At 41.3% G+C, this 20,399-nt stretch overlaps 1 protein-coding gene across 2 annotated transcripts in view; it reads right to left on the bottom strand.

Moving 5' to 3' along the window:
• The window catches only part of KCNAB1 (potassium voltage-gated channel subfamily A member regulatory beta subunit 1), a 445,065-nt gene that overhangs the window by 293,896 nt on the left and 130,770 nt on the right, over positions 1-20,399 (bottom strand). The window contains exon 1 of one of the 2 annotated variants that reach the window (XM_029070841.2): positions 18,113-19,134. The exons of the other annotated variant lie outside the window; for it this stretch is intronic. Within the exon in view, the coding sequence (XP_028926674.1) occupies positions 18,113-18,330 (218 nt within the window). The 5' untranslated portion in view covers positions 18,331-19,134. Of the gene's footprint in view, positions 1-18,112; positions 19,135-20,399 lie in introns of those variants that run through there. 2 annotated transcript variants of the gene reach the window in all.

Here is a 20,399-nt window from a genome sequence, read left to right as displayed (position 1 = left end):
TATTTTTAAAATGGTATTTGTTAAGTGCTTCCTATGTGCCAGGCACTGTACTAAGCACTGCGGTAGATACCAGACCATCAGGTTGGACACTGTCCATAGCCCACATGGGGCTAACAGCCCTACTCCCCATTTTACAGGTGAGGCAACTGAGGCACACAGAGAAGCCAAGTGATTTGCTCAAGGTCACACACCACAGGTGACGGACCTGGGATTTAACCCAGTTCTTCTGACTCCCAAGCCTGTGCTCTTTCCATTAGGCCACGATGCTTCTCACACACTACACTTCCTTACATGTTGTGGTAGGCAGCAGGTTCCAGAACAACCGTCATGTAGTTTCTTTCCTAAAGTCTATTACTGGGAGTAAAGAGACCCCTTTTACCACCACGCTCAAAAAGCATCTTTCCTGAAAAGAAGCTAAAATCAGCCGTTTTTAGGCAATCAAACTTGGCCATTCAAATGATCATATAGCTTTGCTCTTTTTTGCAGATGATTTGCCACCTTTAGTGGGGGATTTTGAAATGCAAATAGAGAAAATTTGATTTATTTCCAAAATTTCATTTCTGGCACTTTCATAGAAATGCTATGATTTAACGCCCATGCTGTGCTTAATCCTTAGCTGAAATATGTTTTTTTTTTCCAGAAAAAAAAGATAAACCTGTTGTCTTTGTTAAAGTTCAATGTCCCTGTCTCCTACTATTGATAAAGAACTTACCATATGATTGTGGTCATATTAACTGTCACATACTGTCACCTCCCTGGTTCCCACACAATAGCTTTCACTTTTCCAACCTCGATATAACCTAACTTCAAACTGCAATTGTGTATTTCACCAAATTCCCCATTCTAATAACATCATTGTTCCCATAGTAACTAATGCACTTCAAAAGAGAGAAAGGCAAAGAGATTTAAAAATATTACAGCTACAAAAAAGTTGCATAAATAAAATATGTGATGGTGTAAGGGTGCTGAAAAGTTTTTCAATGCCGACTGTTAGAGGAGACCTTGAATAACTCCACCTTTGACTATGCACTGCTGATTGTAACAACTTTTGCAAGATCCAAACTACCCCTTCTGGCTAACAAGGTGTTTGCTTAGTTTCTAATTTTTTAAATGGTATTTGTTAAGTATTTACTATGTGCCAGGCACTATACTACCAAGTTAATTAGGTTAGACCCACTCCATATAATGATAATAATAATTATAATAATAATGATGGTAGTTGTTAAGTGCTTACTAGGTTCCAAGCACTATTCTAAGCACTGGGGTAGATACAAGGTAATCAGGTTATCCCATGTGGGGTTCACAGTCTTAATCCTCATTTTACAGATGAGGTAACTGAAGCAAAGAGAAGTTAAGTGACTTGCACAAGGTCACACAGCAGACAAGTGGCAGAGTTGGGATTAGAACCCACGACCTTAGGCTCCCAAGTGCGGGTTCTTTCCACCAAGCTACATGGGGCTCGCGGTCTTAACCCACATTTTACAGATGAGATAACTGAGGCACAGAGAAGTTAAATGATTTATGAAAGGTCACATGGAGGACAAATGGCAGAACCAAGATTAGAACCCAGATCCTTATGACTTCCAGGTCCGTTGCTATATTCACTGGGCCACCCTGCTTGTCAATCAGTCATTCGTATTTATTGAGAACTTACTGTGGGCAGAGCACTATATTAAGCACTTGGGAGGGTAGAATATTACACTTGGTAGATGCATTCCCTACCCACAGAAAACTTACAGTTTATATAGGGGATTGCAGTAGATGCCCCATTTGGAAGAGAGGATGGAGAATGTTCATGTGCAAAGAGAATCACTTTAGGGGAGAAAAAGAAATACACCTAGTTCTCCTACATCACTCCTCTTTGAAACTGTTGTGTTGCCTTGTCAGGCCTTGAGTGAAGCAGTGTGGCTTAGTGGAAAGAGCCTGGGCTTGGGAGTCAGAGGTCATGAGTTCAAATCCCAGCTCTGCCACTTGTCAGCTGTGTGACTGTGGGCAAGTCACTTAACTTCTCTGTGCCTCAGTTACCTCATCTGTCAAATGGGGATTAACTGTGAGCCTCACGTGGGACAACCTGATTATCCTGTATCTATCCCAGCGCTTAGAACAGTGCTCTGCACATAGTAAGCACTTAACAAATACCAACATTATTATTATTTAGTGCATGGCCACAAACCATTTCTTTGACACTGCAGCATGTTGTATCCAAACAGCTTTGTATTCATTCACTCAATTGTATTTATTGGAATGTACAATTTGGCAACAGATAGAGACAATCCCTGCCCAACAATGGGCTCACAGTCTAAAAGATAAGTATTGCCAGATAAACACTACCTGACTCACAAACAGTGTTCTAGCCAAAGTGAAGAGTGAAAGCAAGTGTTTGTGCAGAACTGAGGATAACCACAAACAGGCTGTTGTACAGAAGAGAAAACATCTAATAATAATAATAATGGTGTTTGTTAAGTGCTTATTGTGTGCCAGGAATTGTACTAAGCACTGGGGGAGATTCAAGTTAATCAGATTGGACACAGTCCCTGTCTGACATAGGGCTTAGAGTTTTAATTCCTATTTTACAGATGAGGTAATTGAGGCACAGTGAAGTGAAGTGACTTGTCCAAGGTCATACAGCAGACATGCAGCAGAGTCAGGATTAGAACCCAGGACCTTCTGACTCCCAAGTCCATGTTCTATTAGGCCACACTGGACTAATTGGTATCATGATCTTCTGATCTGGGAGGGGAATTCAGATGACCGTGGGATTGGCCCTCGTTAACTAGCATCCTCCCAATATTCAGGGGAAGACATTCAAATCCACCCTCTTTTCTCCACCCAGTGTGTTCATTACAGAGCCCAGAGCCTAAATAACCAATCAGAGACAGGGTAGTGGGGAACACTCAAAATCTCATGACTATTTTTCCTTTAGTTCTAAACTCAGTGGGGAAAGGATATAAAGACTCATAAGTAGTAAATTCTTCTTTTCTACATTCTCTCTCCTATACTCCATGTTTTAGCTTATGGCATCTATCCTAGGAACCTGACTTTACTTATAAAATCAAACCCTGAGGAAAAACTTGAAGTCTGCTGTGAGGTTTCACAAAAATCCGAGCTGTGAAAAGTTCAGGTACTTTGAAAAAGAAACAAATTTGGAAATGTGGGAAGCAATACACACATAACCTGACTTTCTATTTCTAAAAGTCTGAGCCATTTTTAGCTGCCAGAAGTTAGGTTCCGGTTTGGGTGATTCAGCCTCAAACATGGAATTGCCACAAAGCTCCCAGAATCCCCTGGATTATTTGCTCTAAACTGAAATGCTGCACTGTAACTACTATTATCATATCCCACTAGACTGTAATCTCATTGTGGAAAGGGAATGTGTCTGTTTGTTGTTATACTGTATTCTCCCAAGCATTTAGTACAGTGCTTTGCACATAGTAAGCACTCAAATACAATTGAATGAATGAATATCCTTCTCTTCCTGAAAATGATGAATAATCAGCTGGGCAGTTTTAATATTCTAGGAAGTCTCAAATGAGTGAAAAAGAATACTTGATCATCGCTTCAAGAGGCAGTGTGATCTAGTGCTTAGAGCATTTTGTTTTGTTTTTTATGGTATTTGTTAAGCACTTACTATGCATCAGGCCCTGTAGTAAGCGCTGTGGTGGATGCAAGCAAATCAGGTTGGACACAGTCTCTGTCCCATGTGGGGCTTACAGTCTCGATCCCCATTATACAGATGAGGTAAATGAGGCACAGAGAAGTGAAGTGACTTTCCCAAGGACACACAGCAAATAAGTGGTGGAGTCATGATTAGAATCCATGACCTTCTGCCCAGGCCTAGGCTCTATCCACTATGCCAAGAAAGAAGGGGGATTCTAACAGAGCAAGAAACTCTAAGGGGAAGGTATGACTTGGCATGACCCCAAGATCAGTCTAGTTCTTTGTGGGGGGCAGGAGCTCTCACCTAAGAGCTGGGGGAAGAGACATCACTCATGAGATGGCCCTGGAAGTCAGAAGGAGCTGGATTCTAATTCTGACTCTGCCACTTGTCTGCTGTGGGGCTTTGGGCAAGTCATTGAAATTATCTGTGCTTCAGTTTTCTCATCTGTAAAATGGGGAGCAAACCCTGCTCCTTCCTACTTAGACTGTGATCCCCCCATCCATGCTGACAGGGACTACACTCCAATCAGATTCTCTTCTATCTACCCGAGTGCTAACTACAGGGCTTGACACACAGTAAGCACTTATGAAATACCACCATTATTATTATTATGTAGAAAGCATTGTCCTGAGCAGTTGGGAGATTACAGTTAAAATGGAATTGGTGGATATGATCCCTGTCCACAAGAACTCTCCTAGGCTGTATGATGGGAAGTCAGGAGTAATCAATATGCATCTACCTCTCTCTGCATATAAAGGAGAAACAGCAATAAAACTGGATACCATCCCTTCCTATAGCATTGTCTTGGAGAAGGATGAACCCACACTGAAAAGGTTCATTGAATTCCTTTGGTGAAATACATTTTCATTCATTCATTCATTCATTCAATAGTATTTATTGAGGGCTTACTATGTGCAGAGCACTGTACTAAGCACTTGGAATGTACAAATCAGTAACAGATAGAGACAGTCCCTGCCCTTTGACGGGCTTACAGTCCAATCGGGGGAGACAGACAGACAAGAACAATAGCAATAAATAGGATCAAGGGGATGAACATCTCATTTATGGATCACATTAATGCAAGGTATGATAATGGTGATAATACATGCCTGAATTGAGCAGCGTGGCTCAGAGAAGCAGCGTGGCTCAGAGGAAAGAGCATGGGCTTGTGAGTCAGGTAGTGGGTTCTAATTCTGGCTCCACCACTTGTCAGCTGTGTAACTGTGGGCAAGTCACTTAACTTCTCTGTGCCTCAGTTACCTCATCTGTAAAATGGGGATTGAGACTGTGAGCTCCATGTGGAACAACCTGATTACCTTGTATCTACTGCAGTGCTTAGTACAGTGCTTGGCACATAGTAAGCACTTAACAAATTCCATAATCATTATTATTATCATAACTGATAATGTATACACTGCCTGGAGGGATCCCATGAAACTGAACAGCAGTCCATACTTCATCCAACCCTGAAATATGACTGTCTTGGAAATTTGCATTAGGTCATTCCTCACTTTAAGTGAAGCTAGCCAGTCACTGAATCCTTCCTGGGGAAATCTGATTTTTTTCAGATTTGCTCTTCTATAACTATATTCTGATTCCCTGAATTAGACCTCTCAATTTTGAGTAATACCATGCATTCCATAAGGTCCCTGAATCAGGAAACAACAGTCCCAGATGTGATCTGATGGTTTTCTCTCCTTCCTCTCTGTTGCTATATATATATTCACACACAGTGGCCCTGGGAAAGACTATCTGGGTGTGACAGATGAAGTAGAAATGATTTCAACTCTAACTTCTTTGTATTTTACCCAGATCCATCAGGTAGCATTGTAAGTACTATTTTGATTCACCATTACTACTTGCATTGGTCCATAAGAATAAAAAAAAAAATTAAAGCCATGAGATTCAAGAATTTCCATGATAGGAACCTGTGAATGTTTATCCTTTCACAGTAGATGTGGAGGGCCAAATTGTTCTCAGCTTTCCATGTAAACTGCTTTTAGAAAAACCTGCTAGGAGAAAAGTATGTCAGATTTATGTATTTAGCACTGCTGAGATGGTTGGATCAATACTTTGTCTAGGTTGCATTGGGCAGCTATAGAGCGGCTCTCTGTTTAGTGATGTTCCCTGCCTACCTATTTGTTCTTTTTCCCCATCTACCCCAATGATAGATAAGTGATAAGCTCTCAACAGGTGCTCAGTCAACAACTAAAGGGAACTGAGAGAGTGTGAATCACTCTTTTATCCAATGATCGAATTAAACATTTACTCTGAGCCCACTGCTGACTAGGAACAGGTACACAGGCCTTTTCGGATTCAAGCTCGTTGTGGGAGGACAATATGTTTATTGCTATATTGCACTCTCCCAGGTGTTTAGAATAGTGATTGGCACAAAATAAATGCTCAATAAATGCAATTGGATGACTGAACGCATATTCTTAGAGGGACCCTGTGGCCTTCAGGAGATTGGCCTTCAGGAGATCCTCCTCCTCCTTCTCCCCTTCAAAATAGTCTCGACTTTCTGGGTAATATGTTGGTATTAATCCGTGTGACTTTGGGTAAATTACTTCACATCCCCGCTTTGCCACTTGCCTGATGTGTACCTTGGGCAATCCACTTAATTTCTCTGTGCCTCAGTTACCTCATCTGTAAAATGGGGATTAAGACTCTGAGCCCCGCGTGGGACAACCTGATTACCTTATATGTACTCCTGTGCCTAGAACAGTGCTTGGCACATAGTAAGGGCTTAACAAATACCAACATTATTATTATTAGTTGTAAGCACTTAAATACCATTATTATTATCATTGTTCTCTCAGCCTCAGTTACCTCATCTGCAAAATGGGGATTAAGACTGTGAGCCCCATGTGGGACAGGGAATGATTTGTTATATCTACCACAGCACTTAGTATAGTGCCTGGAACTTAGTGCAGTGCCTTCATAAGCGCTTAATACCACAATTATGATTACTATTAATTCCACTCCTCCAGGGTAAATCCCAAGACACTGAAGCATTAGCAGATCTTTGAGAGTTACTCAGAATGCTCCTTGGGAAACACTGAATCCCAGCCATCATCTCAGAGAGGAGTATGTAGCCCCAACATTTGAATTTAATTCAGAGGACAGAAATTAACAAAGAAAAAACTAACTAAAATATCTATTTTCTCTGCCCTTTAGATGAGATGGAAACTATGTCCAAAATGAGTATTTTGTATCTTCCTCAACACTTGATATAATTCTTGCTTAACAAATACCACCATTTGTAGACAGCTCCAAATCTCCCATCCATCCAGTTTTTAATGCTGGACAGTCCAGTTTTCAATTGGTTTATCCCCATTCATTTATTCAGTTGCATTTACTGAGTGCTTACTAAGTGCAAAGCACTGTACTAAGTGCTTGGGAGAGTATAATATAACTACAGACACATCTATCCAATATGGCTATGCTACCAGACCCTTACATGGACCATTCATTCATTCTATCGTATTCATCGAGCACTTACTATGTGCAGAGCATTGTACTAAGTGCTTGGAATGTACAATTTGGCAACAGAGACAATCCCTGCCCAACAATGGGCTCACAGTCTAAACAGTCTGTTTAGAAAGAAATAGCCAATCAGATTTTCCCTCAAATCATCCCACCGAGAGGGGAGAGGGAGAAAGGGGGGAGAAGAATAGGGGATCTGGGGGGTGGGTGAGGGACCGGGTGACAGTGAAGAGGACCCCTTAACACACACTACAGCTTCCTTTGTGGAGACAAAGTGATCCACTGCTCCATGGCTCAGTGGTGGCACAAATCTGAAAATTGAGTTGCCTGAACCCACACTGCAAAAGGATGGTCCTCGAGTCCAGGATGCAGCGTTGAGCAGCCTCAAACCCCAAAGGAGCCTCTCCACCACCTGGGGCAATACAATATGCCTAAAGGAAAAGATGACATCAGGGGCACCCTAATGACCCACTCTAGGGTCTGCTGATTTCCTCAAAGAACCCTTTTGTGATTCTTTATGATGTCATTTTGTTTTGACGCCTAAGCTATATAATAAAATGAGCATCTGTTGCGTCCATGCCTACATGCCCTTATTCTCTAGTGCCCTCACTATTTAAGGTTCTTCCACAAAAGTTACAAACAGAGCAAGGTGATAAAAGAGATTAGCACTCACAACTGTGGAGGCTTTCCTCGGGAGACAGTGACATCATGGTTTACAGCAAACTCACTCATCAGGTATCAGGGGAAAAGGGGCAGGAGAAGAGAAGAGAACAAGTGTGCTCCTTCACCTCACTTTAAAGATCCTGCTTCTAGAGCACCTGAGTAAGGAAGAAGTGAAGTCTCTGAAGAAGGCCTTCTGGGAAATATAGTCAACCTAGGAAGGTTTCTCCACTCAAGATTTTTTCCTTGAGTTCTGCCTCCAAAAGAGGTTTGAGTTTCTGCTGTGAGACTAAGCACCCCAAAAGCTCTGTTCTGGACCAAGTGAAAGTCGAGGAGGGTTTCTAGGGAGGAGAAAAACTTGGACCAGCTGACATTAAAGGCCTCATTTGCTCTCTCATCAATAGTATTTATAGAGCGCTTACTTTGTGCAAAGCACTGTATTAAGTGCTTTGGAGAATACAACAGAGTTGGTAGACACTTTCTCTGCCTACAGCAAATTAATTCTAGTGGTACTAAGTTACTGTCTTTTGCAAAGCCTGGAAGGCAGCTAAAATGTTCAGGAATGAAAACCTTTTTCTTCTCCCCAGCACCTACACATCAAGGTTTACAAAGCCTTCCTACGTTAATGTTCTGCCCATTAGAGTGCATTGTAGCAAGCATTTTCAGAGGCCCTGGTTACAGGACAAGTATGTATTTATTGGCTCAGGAATTAATTTCTACTATGTACAGAAAAAGCAATGTTTACCCTCCAGCTATTAAGAGTAGAATAGATTCTGGTTTTATTCAGATTAAAATCGGGAAATGTAGAGATGACTTTTGAAGGGTGGGTTTTCCACTTCCTGTTTGATTCTTTTTGGATGTCCACTAATTTCAGTGCACTTCCTCAAAGTCCCCTAAGGGTCCCCAAGAACCCGCTGTTGTAATGAAAAGAAAGAGATCATGGCAAGGGAGGCATGACGGGAAGTGGGGTTGTGGAGCTGCATAAAGCACAGACCTGGGAGACAGAAGGACCTGGGTTCTAATCCTGGCTCTAGCTCCACTACTTGACCACTGTGCAACCTTGAGCAAGTCACTTCACTTCTCTGTGCCTCAGTTACCTAATCTGTATAAGGGGAATTAAGACTGTAAGCTCTCTGTGGGACCTCATTAGCCTAATACCATTAAAAAAATACCCAAAAAACTTTATTGCACTGGGAATAGCACAAAGTGGAAGATATTTTCTATTCCTTTCCTGGAAAGCATCTTCATAATAATAATAACTGTAGCATTTGTTAAGTGCTTACTGTGTATCAAGTAGTTCTAAGCACGGATAGAAGAGCAGTGTAGTATTTATTGAGCGTTTACTGTGTGCAGAGCACAGTGACGTCCTCCAATCTGGCTTCCATTCCCTTTACACCCCAGAAACAGCCCTCTCAAAGGTCTCTAATGAACTCCTTGCCAAATCCAACAGCCTCTACTCCACCCTAATCCTACTCAACCTCTCAGCTGCATTTGATGCTGTCAACCACAACCTTCTCCTAGAAAAGGTATCCAACCTCAGCTTCACTGACACTGTCCTCTCCTGGTTATCCTCTTACCTTTCTGGCCACTCATTCTCAGTCTCTTTCATGGGCTCCTCCTCTGCCCTCTCCTCTACATCACCAGTCCTGATCTCTCTCCCTCTCTGCAGTCTCACATTTCCTCTTTCCTTTAAGACATCTCTACTTGGATGTCCTCCCATCACCTCAAGCTTAACATGTCCAAAACAGAACTCCTTATCTTCCCACACAAATCCTGTCCTCCCTGTCTTACCCATTACTGTAGACAGCACCACCATCCTTCCTGTCTCACAAACCCATAACCTCAGGCTGGTGATTTTTCATTGACTCCTTTCTCTCATACAGTCCACACATTCAATTCATTACCAAATCCTGTCAGTCCCACCTTCTCAACACTGCTAAAATCTGCCCTTTCGTCTCCATCCAAACTGCTACCATGTTAATATGATCACATATTCCATCCTGCTTTGATTACTTTATCAGCTTCCTTGCTGACCTCTCAGCATCCTGCCTCTCCCCACTCCAGTTCATAGGTCACTCTCCTGCCCAGATCATTTCTGTACAAAAACATTCAGGACACATCACCCTGCTCCTCAAAAAACCACAGTGGTTGCCCGTCCACCTCCAAATCAAACAGAAACTCCTCACCATAAGCTTTAAAACACTCAATCACCTTGCCCCCTCCTATCTCACCTATCCCACCACAACCTAGCCCACACACTTCTCTCCTCTAATGCCAACCTACTCATTGTTCCTCAATCTATTCTATCTCACCCCTGATCCCCTGCCCACATCCTGCCACTGGAACACCCTCCCTCCTCAAATCTGAAAGACAATTACTTCCTATTAAAAACCTTATTGAAGGCACATCTCCTCTAAGAGGCCTTCCCAGACGAAGCCCCCCTTTCTCTTCTCCCACTTCTTTCTGCATCACCCTGACTGGCTCCCTTTTTTTAATCGCTCTCTGAGCCCCAAAGCACCTCTGTACATATCTGTAATTTATTTGTAGTAATGTCTGTCTCCTCCTCTAGACTGTAATCTCATTGTGGGCTGGAAATGTATCTGGTCATTATTATATTGTACTCTCCCAAGTGTTTAGTACAGTATTATGCACACAGTAAGCACTCAACAAATATGATTGAATGAATGAATATTAAGTGCTTGGAAGGGTAAAATACCACAGAGTTGGAAGACATTTCCTGCCCACAGTGAATTTACAGTCTAGAGGACTAGGTTACCTCCTTTATCCTACTCAGTCATCCCTAGTATCTGAAGGATATTACAGCAATGCTTTTACAATATTGGTTCATAAAAGAGACGCAGGGAAGCCTAGTGGATAGAGCATGGGCCCGGGAATCAGAGGACCCAGGTTCTAATTCCAGCTATGCCACTCATCTGCCCTGTCACCTTGGGCAAATCACTTCACTTCTCTGCACCTCAGTTTCCTTTTCTGCCCAATGGGGATTAAATTCACCTCCCTCCTACCTACCATATTGTGAGCCCAATATGGGACAGGGACCCGTGTACAACCTGATAACCTTGTTTTTATCCCAGTGCTTAGAACAATGCTTTGCAGATAGAGAGTACTTAAACACCATAAAAAGCTGCTGTTTAAAAGCAAATGCCACCAGGATTTATCAAAAGAAATTTGGCAGGGTGGAACTGTTGGGTAGTATTCTCATAATCTTTAGAACTTGTCAGTCCTTAACTCAGGTGTTGTGTTCTGTTCTCTAGACTGTAAGTTTGTTGAGGACAGAGATAGTATCTACCAACTCTATTGTACAGTACTTTTCCAAGGCCTTAGTACTGTGCTTTCACAGTAAGAGCTCAATAGGTGCTATTGATTGACTGATTGATTGGTTGCCATGTGACATTAACTGCTGTGGACATCTTGGACTGAGTGCAAAATAGAGCTCTAAAGATAACTAAAGAATTGTAAATTGGGATCTCCAAATGAAGGGTTATTTAATAGTGAGCTCTCATGTCTTCCTTGGAAACCGGTAGTTGGAAACTGCAAGGTGTTAATAGAGGCCTAGCCAATCCCACAGTCCTCTCCTTGCTCTACATGACAAACCTGCTCCCTCTTTCCAGTATCCACATCCAGAGCTCCTGGAAAAGCATTCTCATACTGGGCTAAGCCAGCAAGGATGCATGTTTCTATAGTAAATTGTCTCTGTTGGAAATTCTCTGTCCCTAACTCTACCCTGCAAAATATCCCTATTATTTCAATATACATCTGGCCAGGCGAAGCTTAAGGCTCTCGTCCCCACCGCTTACATTGCAAAAGACTGGGTGGTTGCCAAGGGAGGTTGTGAAATCTCTTTTGAGGGATTTTCAATTCAATTAATACTTACTGAGGATTCAGATGGGATGAAATTCATCACCTGGGCTGGTTCAGATGGATTTCTGCCCAAATGTCAATTGTCTTCCTGCTTTGTGATTCTGTGAAAAACCTACCCAAAATGAGTTGCTACTGCTCTTTGGTTTTGAACCTGAAATGCTAATAATCAACTGGAACCAGGATACTTAAATCTATGTGTCTTTAAAAGTGTAGTCCTTGCCTTGATAAGCCTTACAGATCAAATATTCACAAAAGCTTATCAACGTAAATAGGCAAATTCTGCATGTTCACACAACTGGCATGTTTAAAATGCATATGTTTTGCATGCATAAGTGAACATTTCCATATCCAAATGAAGCACTTAGCACTTATCCATTTGGCTGGATGCATCATCTGGCAGACAATTTCAGACACCAGATCCTTTGAAAATGAGGCTCTTTTTAACAAGTTACAGCTGGAAGTGAATTGACACTCAAGTTCTGGATTCTTGAAAGTAGAGAGCTAGCAAACCCCTTTCCAGATTCACACTGATAAGAGCATGTCAAACAGCAGACTCCGGGTAAAAATGTCTATTTCAATCTCATTCTTCTCGGAGTAAAGGTGTTCCTTTTTACATCACTGTCCTAGAGGGAACATAACCTGCAGGGACAAGGGCCTTCAGTTTCACCTGGCCAGATGTATATTGAAATAAATAGGGACATTTTGCAGGGTAAAGTTAGGGATAGAGAATTTCCAACAGAGACAATTTACTATAGAAACGTGCTTCCTCGCTGGCTTAGCCCAGTATGGGATTGCTTTTCCAGGAGCTATGGATGTGGATACTGGAAAGAGGGAGCAGGTTTGTCATGTATAGCGAGGAGAGGACTCTGGGATTGGCTAAGCCTGTATTGACACCTACCAGTTTCCAACTACCGGTTTCCAAAGAAGACGTGAGAGCTCACTCAACAACTGTAAAAAACATAGATGAGGATATAGTAGTATCTGCTCCTGAGGAATGTGCAGAGATAATCTGATTCCCTGCCACCAAAAACACCCTGATTCCAATTAAACCTCTAGTAAAGGGTGCTGTTAATCTCAGCGGGATCAGACAAGAGAATGTACATTCCTAAAAACGTAGCTCCAAGCACATGTCCTACTGATGACATGTCCTACTAATCTACCCTAGATGGTAGGCTCCTTGAACAAAGAAATCATAACTAGTAATTCTATTGTACTCTCCCAAGGGTTAAATGCAGTGTTCTGCACAGTGAATACTACTAACTAACTGATTACCCCAAAATGAAAGTATACTCAATTTAGCAGCGCAGAATATTGGTTGTCTGACTGAGCAGTCCTATTTAGAACTACATTCATACATTCATTCAGAATAGATAAGGGGCATTAGAAAAGGTTCCCAGAAATTGCTTGCTTCAATCCACACCCCAAGGTACAAACTGCATATCTGCACAGTATGTTTGGAACTGATCCATATTGGCCTTTACAGTCTCACTCCAATTCAGAAGTCAGTGTAACCACAAGAGGCATCATTTTCAAATATAGAAAGATATATGTATATATGTGTGTATGTGTGAGTGTGTGTGTGTGTGTATGCATGTGTGTGTATGTAACATTTTTATCATTTCCAAAAGGTGCTGTCTCTGATTTCTTTTATGAAATACTTTGGGCGGGGGGGAGATGGAGAATAAAACAGATTGCTGTTTCCCAATCTAATCCTCCCAGCTATATTGGTTTTCCAGGAGAAGCTTACAGCTCCAGAATCACGTCTGAGCATATGCACACACGCCAAAGCCTAACCAAATGATACTATTAATGGCACTTTGAAAGGAGCAGAGTCAAATTTTCTGGCATTCCCAGTGGGCTGTTTTCTCCTTTGTGGACCCAAAGCAAGTCTTTCTCTACTGTGACGTGGTTCCAGTGGGATTTTTTTTAAACATTTTGACTCCTCCATAATGAGTAGGCTTCTGCCTAAGGGTTACTGATTGAATGGTGGGACTGGGTTTAAGCAATGTGCAGTGTCCGTATGCCTGTACCCACAGCAACCGAGTAGAACGCCTGCAACCAGAAGAGAAATCATGCTGTAAGGTCCTGGCTGGGCTCCATCGCATACTTCTAAAGCAATGGAACTGGAAGACAGTTGCTATCCCGACTTCCGTCCTGCACTCCTCCCACCTGCTTCGCACCACCCCAAGGATGCCAGCCTTCTGCCTCTGGTAGAGTGCACGAAAATGCAAAGAGCTCTCAGATGAAAATGAATCAGAAGTTAATGTGGGAAAAGACTTATCCGCCTCCCTGACCAATCTCCCAGCTCTCTGGAGGAGGGCAGAGGCTGCATTTGGGAGACAAGTGAGAGAGGATGATGGAAAGGTCCTCCATTTAACAATTAACAAAGGCATTTAACAATCTCAAGTGCCCTCTGCTCTGGACTGGATTCAGGTATTTTTGTTTAATTCAGAGCTCATTCCCCACCTCCTCCCCAGCTCACCCACTTCCTCCTATTTTTTTTTCCAATAGAGAATCTTACACACACACATAAAAGCACACACACTCACTCTCACACACAAACTCATATACTCCCTCTATGATTTATATAATCCACTGACAAGATCGATCATCCTCTTCAAATACCTCAATTCAAAATCTGACTAGCAGTTGTGGGAGGCAAAGAACAAGCTTTAAAAATGATTCTTGAAAGGTCCATAGTAATGTCATCCCCATCCCAGTATTTCAATTTCAGAGGAAAAGTAGAGTACTGTCAAGTCAAAGCAAACAGCTAGTTCTGAGCCTAAAAGGACTGTGTTGTTTTTCTGACAGGGGTGAGGTATACTTTCATTCTTCCTTTCGAACAGTATGCCTTCCTCATCAAACTTGAAATATCAAGAAGCTGGGGAGAACTAGAGTTAAATAAATGCACATTACTTTGTAATATTATTTGTCTTCTAATATATTTTATTTGAGGATTTCATGATTGCAGTTGGAAAACTCTATACTGTAGGGAATGTCAATGACTTGAACGTTTATTAGGAGTTAAGTTAGCTACGCTAACAAACTTTGAGTCATAATAGATAATCAATTTTAGATTTAATTCCAAAGGTATTTTCCTATTTGCCCCTGAAATAAAAAGTTTATATTTAGAAAGTTCCACTCAGTTTTAGACAGAGTCTCCAAATTACAAAGGAAACATTCCAAATGATAAGGTCCAAATTTGAAAGAGCAGAATCCCAAGTGAAATGAAGCAATTCCTTACCAGAGTACAGTAACAAAGTACATTTTTGTTTTTAATTCAGAAAACGAAGAACTTCATAATATGTACCCAAAATATAATTACATAGAATCTTAAATAACACACTGAGATCTTGGATACACAGGAACATTTAGAGTATTGTTTTAAGTTTTCACACAGAAATAATAGCACATTTCAGCAATATTAATAGCAATAGCAGTATACAAGATGTGATGACTGGCAAAAACCAAGATTAGGCTCAGTGATGTATCTTGGCCAGAGGTGGCCTTATTCTTAAAAGAATGCTAAGGATGATTAAGGAATTGTGTCATTCCTTTCTTCTTAGAGGCCCAGGGGTGGTATAAACTCATGATTAATGGCTAAAATCTTGGAGACTCATCTGTGAGATAGGTTGAAAGCCAGTGGACATAAAGATGATCACCAGCCTATTTTCAGAATATTGCTACTACCTCTCATAAAGCAACAAGGATGATGATTAAGTCCAGGGGTCAGAATGATTTTAATGACCCCAATTAATCACCTACCCATACTATGCCCCATTCAACTACCATCAAGACACTCTTCCAATTTAATGCCTTCTCTACCTTTAAATTAAATTCCAGCTTTGGATAGAGTAGAATAAATCAGAAAATTGTTTCCCGTTGTTTTGGGGGCTGGTGATATCTTCTGATGGATTCCTAACTCTGACCAAAAGTTGACGGGAAATAGGACAGGACAAACAAATGTCCATTTAGACAAGCTTTCTGAGGAACGGTAAAAAATTTCAAGAATCATTTCTTGAATCAATCACTTAGTGATATTTGATTTAGTACCCACTTTGTACAGAACACTGTACTTAGTGGTTTGGGAGAGTGCAAAAGAATAAATAGACTCCCTGCTATCAAGGGGTTTCCAAGCTAGCAGGGAAGAGGGACTCAAAAATGATTTATAAACAGCAAGAATAAGGAAATTGTTTATAAAATATTTTTGTGTCTGCTTTCCCAGCTAGGCTGGAAACGCCTTGATGCAATGCATATATATATTTACATACACAATTATATATTGGGCATATTTTACCCAATATGTGTGTATACATATACACATATTGGGTAATTGAGTTGTAAGTACAGTCCTTAGTACACTGCTCTGCACACAGTAAGTGCTCAATAAATAACCACTGATTGATGTATGATAGGTACAGAAGTGCTATGGAAGGGTGTGTGTACCTAAATGCTCAGGGAATGCATAAATGCTGTAGTGGCTGTTGCAGGGATATGACCTTGGGAGAGAATAAATCCACCGGGAAAGCCCTTTTGGAAAAGATGCAATTTCAGCAGAGTTTTGATAATGTAAAGAGACAATACAATGGAATAGTAATAGTAGGGTTGAGAAATGTTTCAAGTAGTTACTATGAGCAGAAACTCAAAAGATATATGATTGAGGTAAAAATTATTGAATGATGCCATTACTTACCAATGAAAAATACTCAGGTGAACTTATTAAATTGATGTGCTTCTTGAAAATACCAAACTAAATACGACAGAGAGGGATGCGAGGGAAAGCCCACAAACCACTTAGACATCTCCTACACTCTGGCGACTCAAGAATCCTAAACTAAATCACCACTATATGCAGATAGCTATGAAACATTCTTACAGTAAGATACATCCATACCATTTCACAAAACTCTATTGCTACTTATAATATAAAAATTAGACATGCATCAGTGAAAACAACTACTGCCTTGATTACCTTTTGGGCTTCTGAGGGTAGTGGACTTGGATACATGCCAAAGTAGCAACTAATCTGAATGCCTGTTTGACTCTGCAGCACCATTTGTAGAAACATCAACTCAAGAAATTTTTGTCCAAAAGCCCACTGGAGCTCACTTCTGATTTGGAGGTGGAAAGCAGGAATTTAGGGGGAAAACAGGAATTAGTTCATGATGGCATGCATTGCTGTTGATTAGAAGAGCACCCATGCATGTTCAATCCACTTTCCATCTTATTCTTACACAACTCTGAACATGTTGAATTGGCTGTCGTTCATGTGTTTTTGCACCAGGAAACTTTTCACCTGGTAACTTGAACACCTTCTCTCTCCTAGTCAAAAAAGGAGAACACTGATCTTGGAAACACTTCTAGAAAACCATCCCACTAACTAAAGCAGCTTGTCTTTCCTTTTACTTTAAAGTATTCCTCCCCACTTCACTCCTCTCCTTCTCTCTTCCCCACCTTCTGAGAATAGAACCATATTTTAGCACCAAAAAAACCAGAGGCCAAGGTTTGGCCAAAAACATATTACTACTATCATGCTAGTAAAATGATTGCATCACAAAATGCTCAGATTTTGCACTTATAATAACAGAATGAGCAACCACAAAAACTTCCAACTTGGACAGACTGAGGATTAGAATAACTCATCAGAATATCACTAAAGTGATACTCTCACACACATAAGTTCCTAGATTTTTGATTTACAAAGTGAATGATCATTTGCCAGAAGCCTAATACTATAGTTCTAGTTTGGCGCTCAACATTTCATATATAATAATCTATTTTCCTCAACTCAGTTAATCAGATGAACAAGTGAAAGGGAAACAAACACCTGCTTATGAGATGATACATATCTCATTCATTCAAGCACCATTTATTGAGCACTCACTGAGTGCAAAGCACTGTACTAAGTGGTTGATGCATGCATCTTATGCATCATAAGAAATCTTTCATCCTCCTGCAAAAGTTTTCCAAGAGCTTTACAATATTTATTTTCCCAGGAGGTCCAACTGTAGTCACCAAACACTATATTAAAAATTACATTCAACAATGACCTAGTTTACTAATAATACTATATGCTGCATTTGTTATTCTATGAATATTCTTGTCATATATACAGCTGCAAAGTGACTCGCACCTTCTTAGCTCCAGACTCTCAGATTCAAACACCAGTTTCCAGGAGTAGATGTTATTTCCTGGGAATATAATTGATACAGCTTCTTAGGTGTACATGGCACTTGAAAATATTCAAAATGAACAATATCCAAGATAAATTTTCCCCAATATTGTTTCTTAAAATGAGAAATTCTAAAACCTCTCAGATTTCCAAAAAAGGTTGAATCTACTGATTAGAAAGTCAGTCTCCCTAAGCAATGAGCTCTCTCACCGAAACGGAACCTGGAAATCTAAGAACAATGAATATCACATTCCTACCTATATTTCATGCCAGTTTGTTTCGCAGTTGATTCTTTCAGAGAAATATGATGTTGAGGGGTAAATGTTCCCAAACTGCGAGCGATAATAGCGACCGTCCGGAATTTTGCCCGGGCTGCATTCACTACATTAGGGGTAGTGGTGTTCTGTTTGTTAAGTCTGTCTTCACCATTTCGACTCTTCAAATTATGCTCCGTACAAGCAATGGAGACTTGCATTGCTCTCTCAAATTAACCTATATTCGTAGTCCAAGTCCCAGGCAATACACCACCAAGCTTTATCGGATCCACAAAAACAGGCAGAGGATATTGGAGGGGCAAGGTTTATCTAGTTTTTCTTTCCTTTTTTTGTCGTCCAAAGAGTCTTCAAATCCACACCTCAAAGGCGTCTGAAAGTACTGGAAGCAGAAGTATTTGGTGGTGTAGGACAGTGTCCCTGGGATAGAAGTAAACAGAGAGGCACAGGATCTGGAGAACAGATAGGGCTTTCCAATCTTCCTTGGCAATAATCTCTACTGCTTACACAGAGAAATCCTTGCAGTCAGATGTTTTCGGAGACATAAAGCTGTGTCTTCATGATTAACGGAAAGAAGCAACGTCCGCTCGGTCTTAATGCAGGCTTGCCTCTGGTTGTTGATTTTAAAATCAATGCAGACGTACTGCAAGATGTGTCTTGAACACTCTCTGGACCGCAAAATGCTGAACAGGCAAGCTTTGGAACTGAGGAAACATCTAATCACGAGCAAGTCCCTAAAGACCAGGAATATCCATCTATTCCTTCCGTCAGCTCCCGCAGAATACTGCACTTCATCGGGACCTGTTCCCTCACGTTCCCGGTTTAAAGCCCAGGAAAATGAAGACTGGAGACTGGACTGAAACAGTTTTGCAGCGGCACTAAGGAATAAGCGGAGCCCTTTAAGGAGCTAGCCAGAAAGCATGAAAAGCGTTGCTTTCCTTTGTGTGCGGGAGAAAGAAAAAAATCACATTAACCAGATTCTTGCTGGGGTATAATTGGCAGGACTGTGAAAGGAAGGGTGGACTCTTACAATGACTGCATACATACCAGTGAGACAGGCTAAGTAGAAACACAAGAGATACAGGGATGGGGGTGGCAGTTCGGGGGGGGGGGCGGCGGTGAGGCTATTCTTGCTATGGTGTATTTTGACAAATTAACACATTAATCTCTCGGGCGTCTGGAGAGCTAAGATGCAGCTTTGACATTCTATGATTCCTATGTTATTAGGAACGTCAGGGTTAATCTCTTCCTTGCAAATTAGGTTTAGAAATATGAGCTTAAAATTGCCTTCAGAGCTACCCTGCAGACTTTTTTTGAACGCTAGCTTGAAACTTGGGGACGGTCAGAGTTGGGCAGTGTGTAATGAGGGCTCGTGGCAGAGATGAACGAGGAATCGACTGCACAGCGAGTTTCCAGCCGGAGTTAACCCCCAGCAGGTTAGAGTCGGGTCCACAGTAAAACACACGTGTGTTGCCTTGGACTGTAGAAGCAGCACACGCTGAGGAAAGTTTTTCCTCTTGCCGCTGGGTGACAAACGTGTGCTTCCGTGTATGTTCTAGCAAGTCAGGGTCACCACTGGAGAGCCAAAAAGTAGTCATGGTGCATACCGGCTTTAACTTGGAAGGCACGAATTGACTCTACACCGAGGAAATCATTAGGCCATCTCTATTGCACTGTACTCTCCCCAACAATTAGTACAGTGCCCACACATAATAATCACTCACATACCGTTGACTAATGGATTGATCGATTGATTAAGCCAACTAGAGAGGGTATTTTTTTTTTTTTAAATGTTGAGACAAATCCCCCTTTTGGGGTCACTAACCAAAACACTAAAATGTTTATGCCAATCTGGTTTCTAAATCTCAAATGATTCCATATTGCTTCCCTTCACAACTGTGGCTGTTGTAAGAGTTGCTGAAGAACTGAGGAAAAATAATTCAAAAATATTTCTTCAACAAGGCAAAGGTGGAAGTGGAGGGGCCCAGCCTCATACTGTGCATCCAGACTGAGAAGGAGCGTCATTCAAGTGTTGTGGTGTGTCAGTGCTGGGAAGCAGCAGCTGCAGAGACTTAAACCACTGACCGAGACAAGGTGTTCAGGCTCAATTCATTCATTCAATCATATTTATTGAGCACTTACTGTGTGCAAAGCATGGTACTAAACGCTTGGGAGCGTACAATATAACAATAATATCAATCCTTCCCTAAAAGAGCAGCATGGCCAAGTAGAAAGAGCACAGACCTGCAAGTCAGATGACCTGGGTTCTAAT

This window comes from Ornithorhynchus anatinus, chromosome 1, assembly GCF_004115215.2.
Source record: "Ornithorhynchus anatinus isolate Pmale09 chromosome 1, mOrnAna1.pri.v4, whole genome shotgun sequence".
Taxonomy (NCBI): Eukaryota; Metazoa; Chordata; class Mammalia; order Monotremata; family Ornithorhynchidae; genus Ornithorhynchus; species Ornithorhynchus anatinus.
Note: the sequence above shows the minus strand (reverse complement) of the source record. Positions and strands in the feature narration are given on the sequence as shown.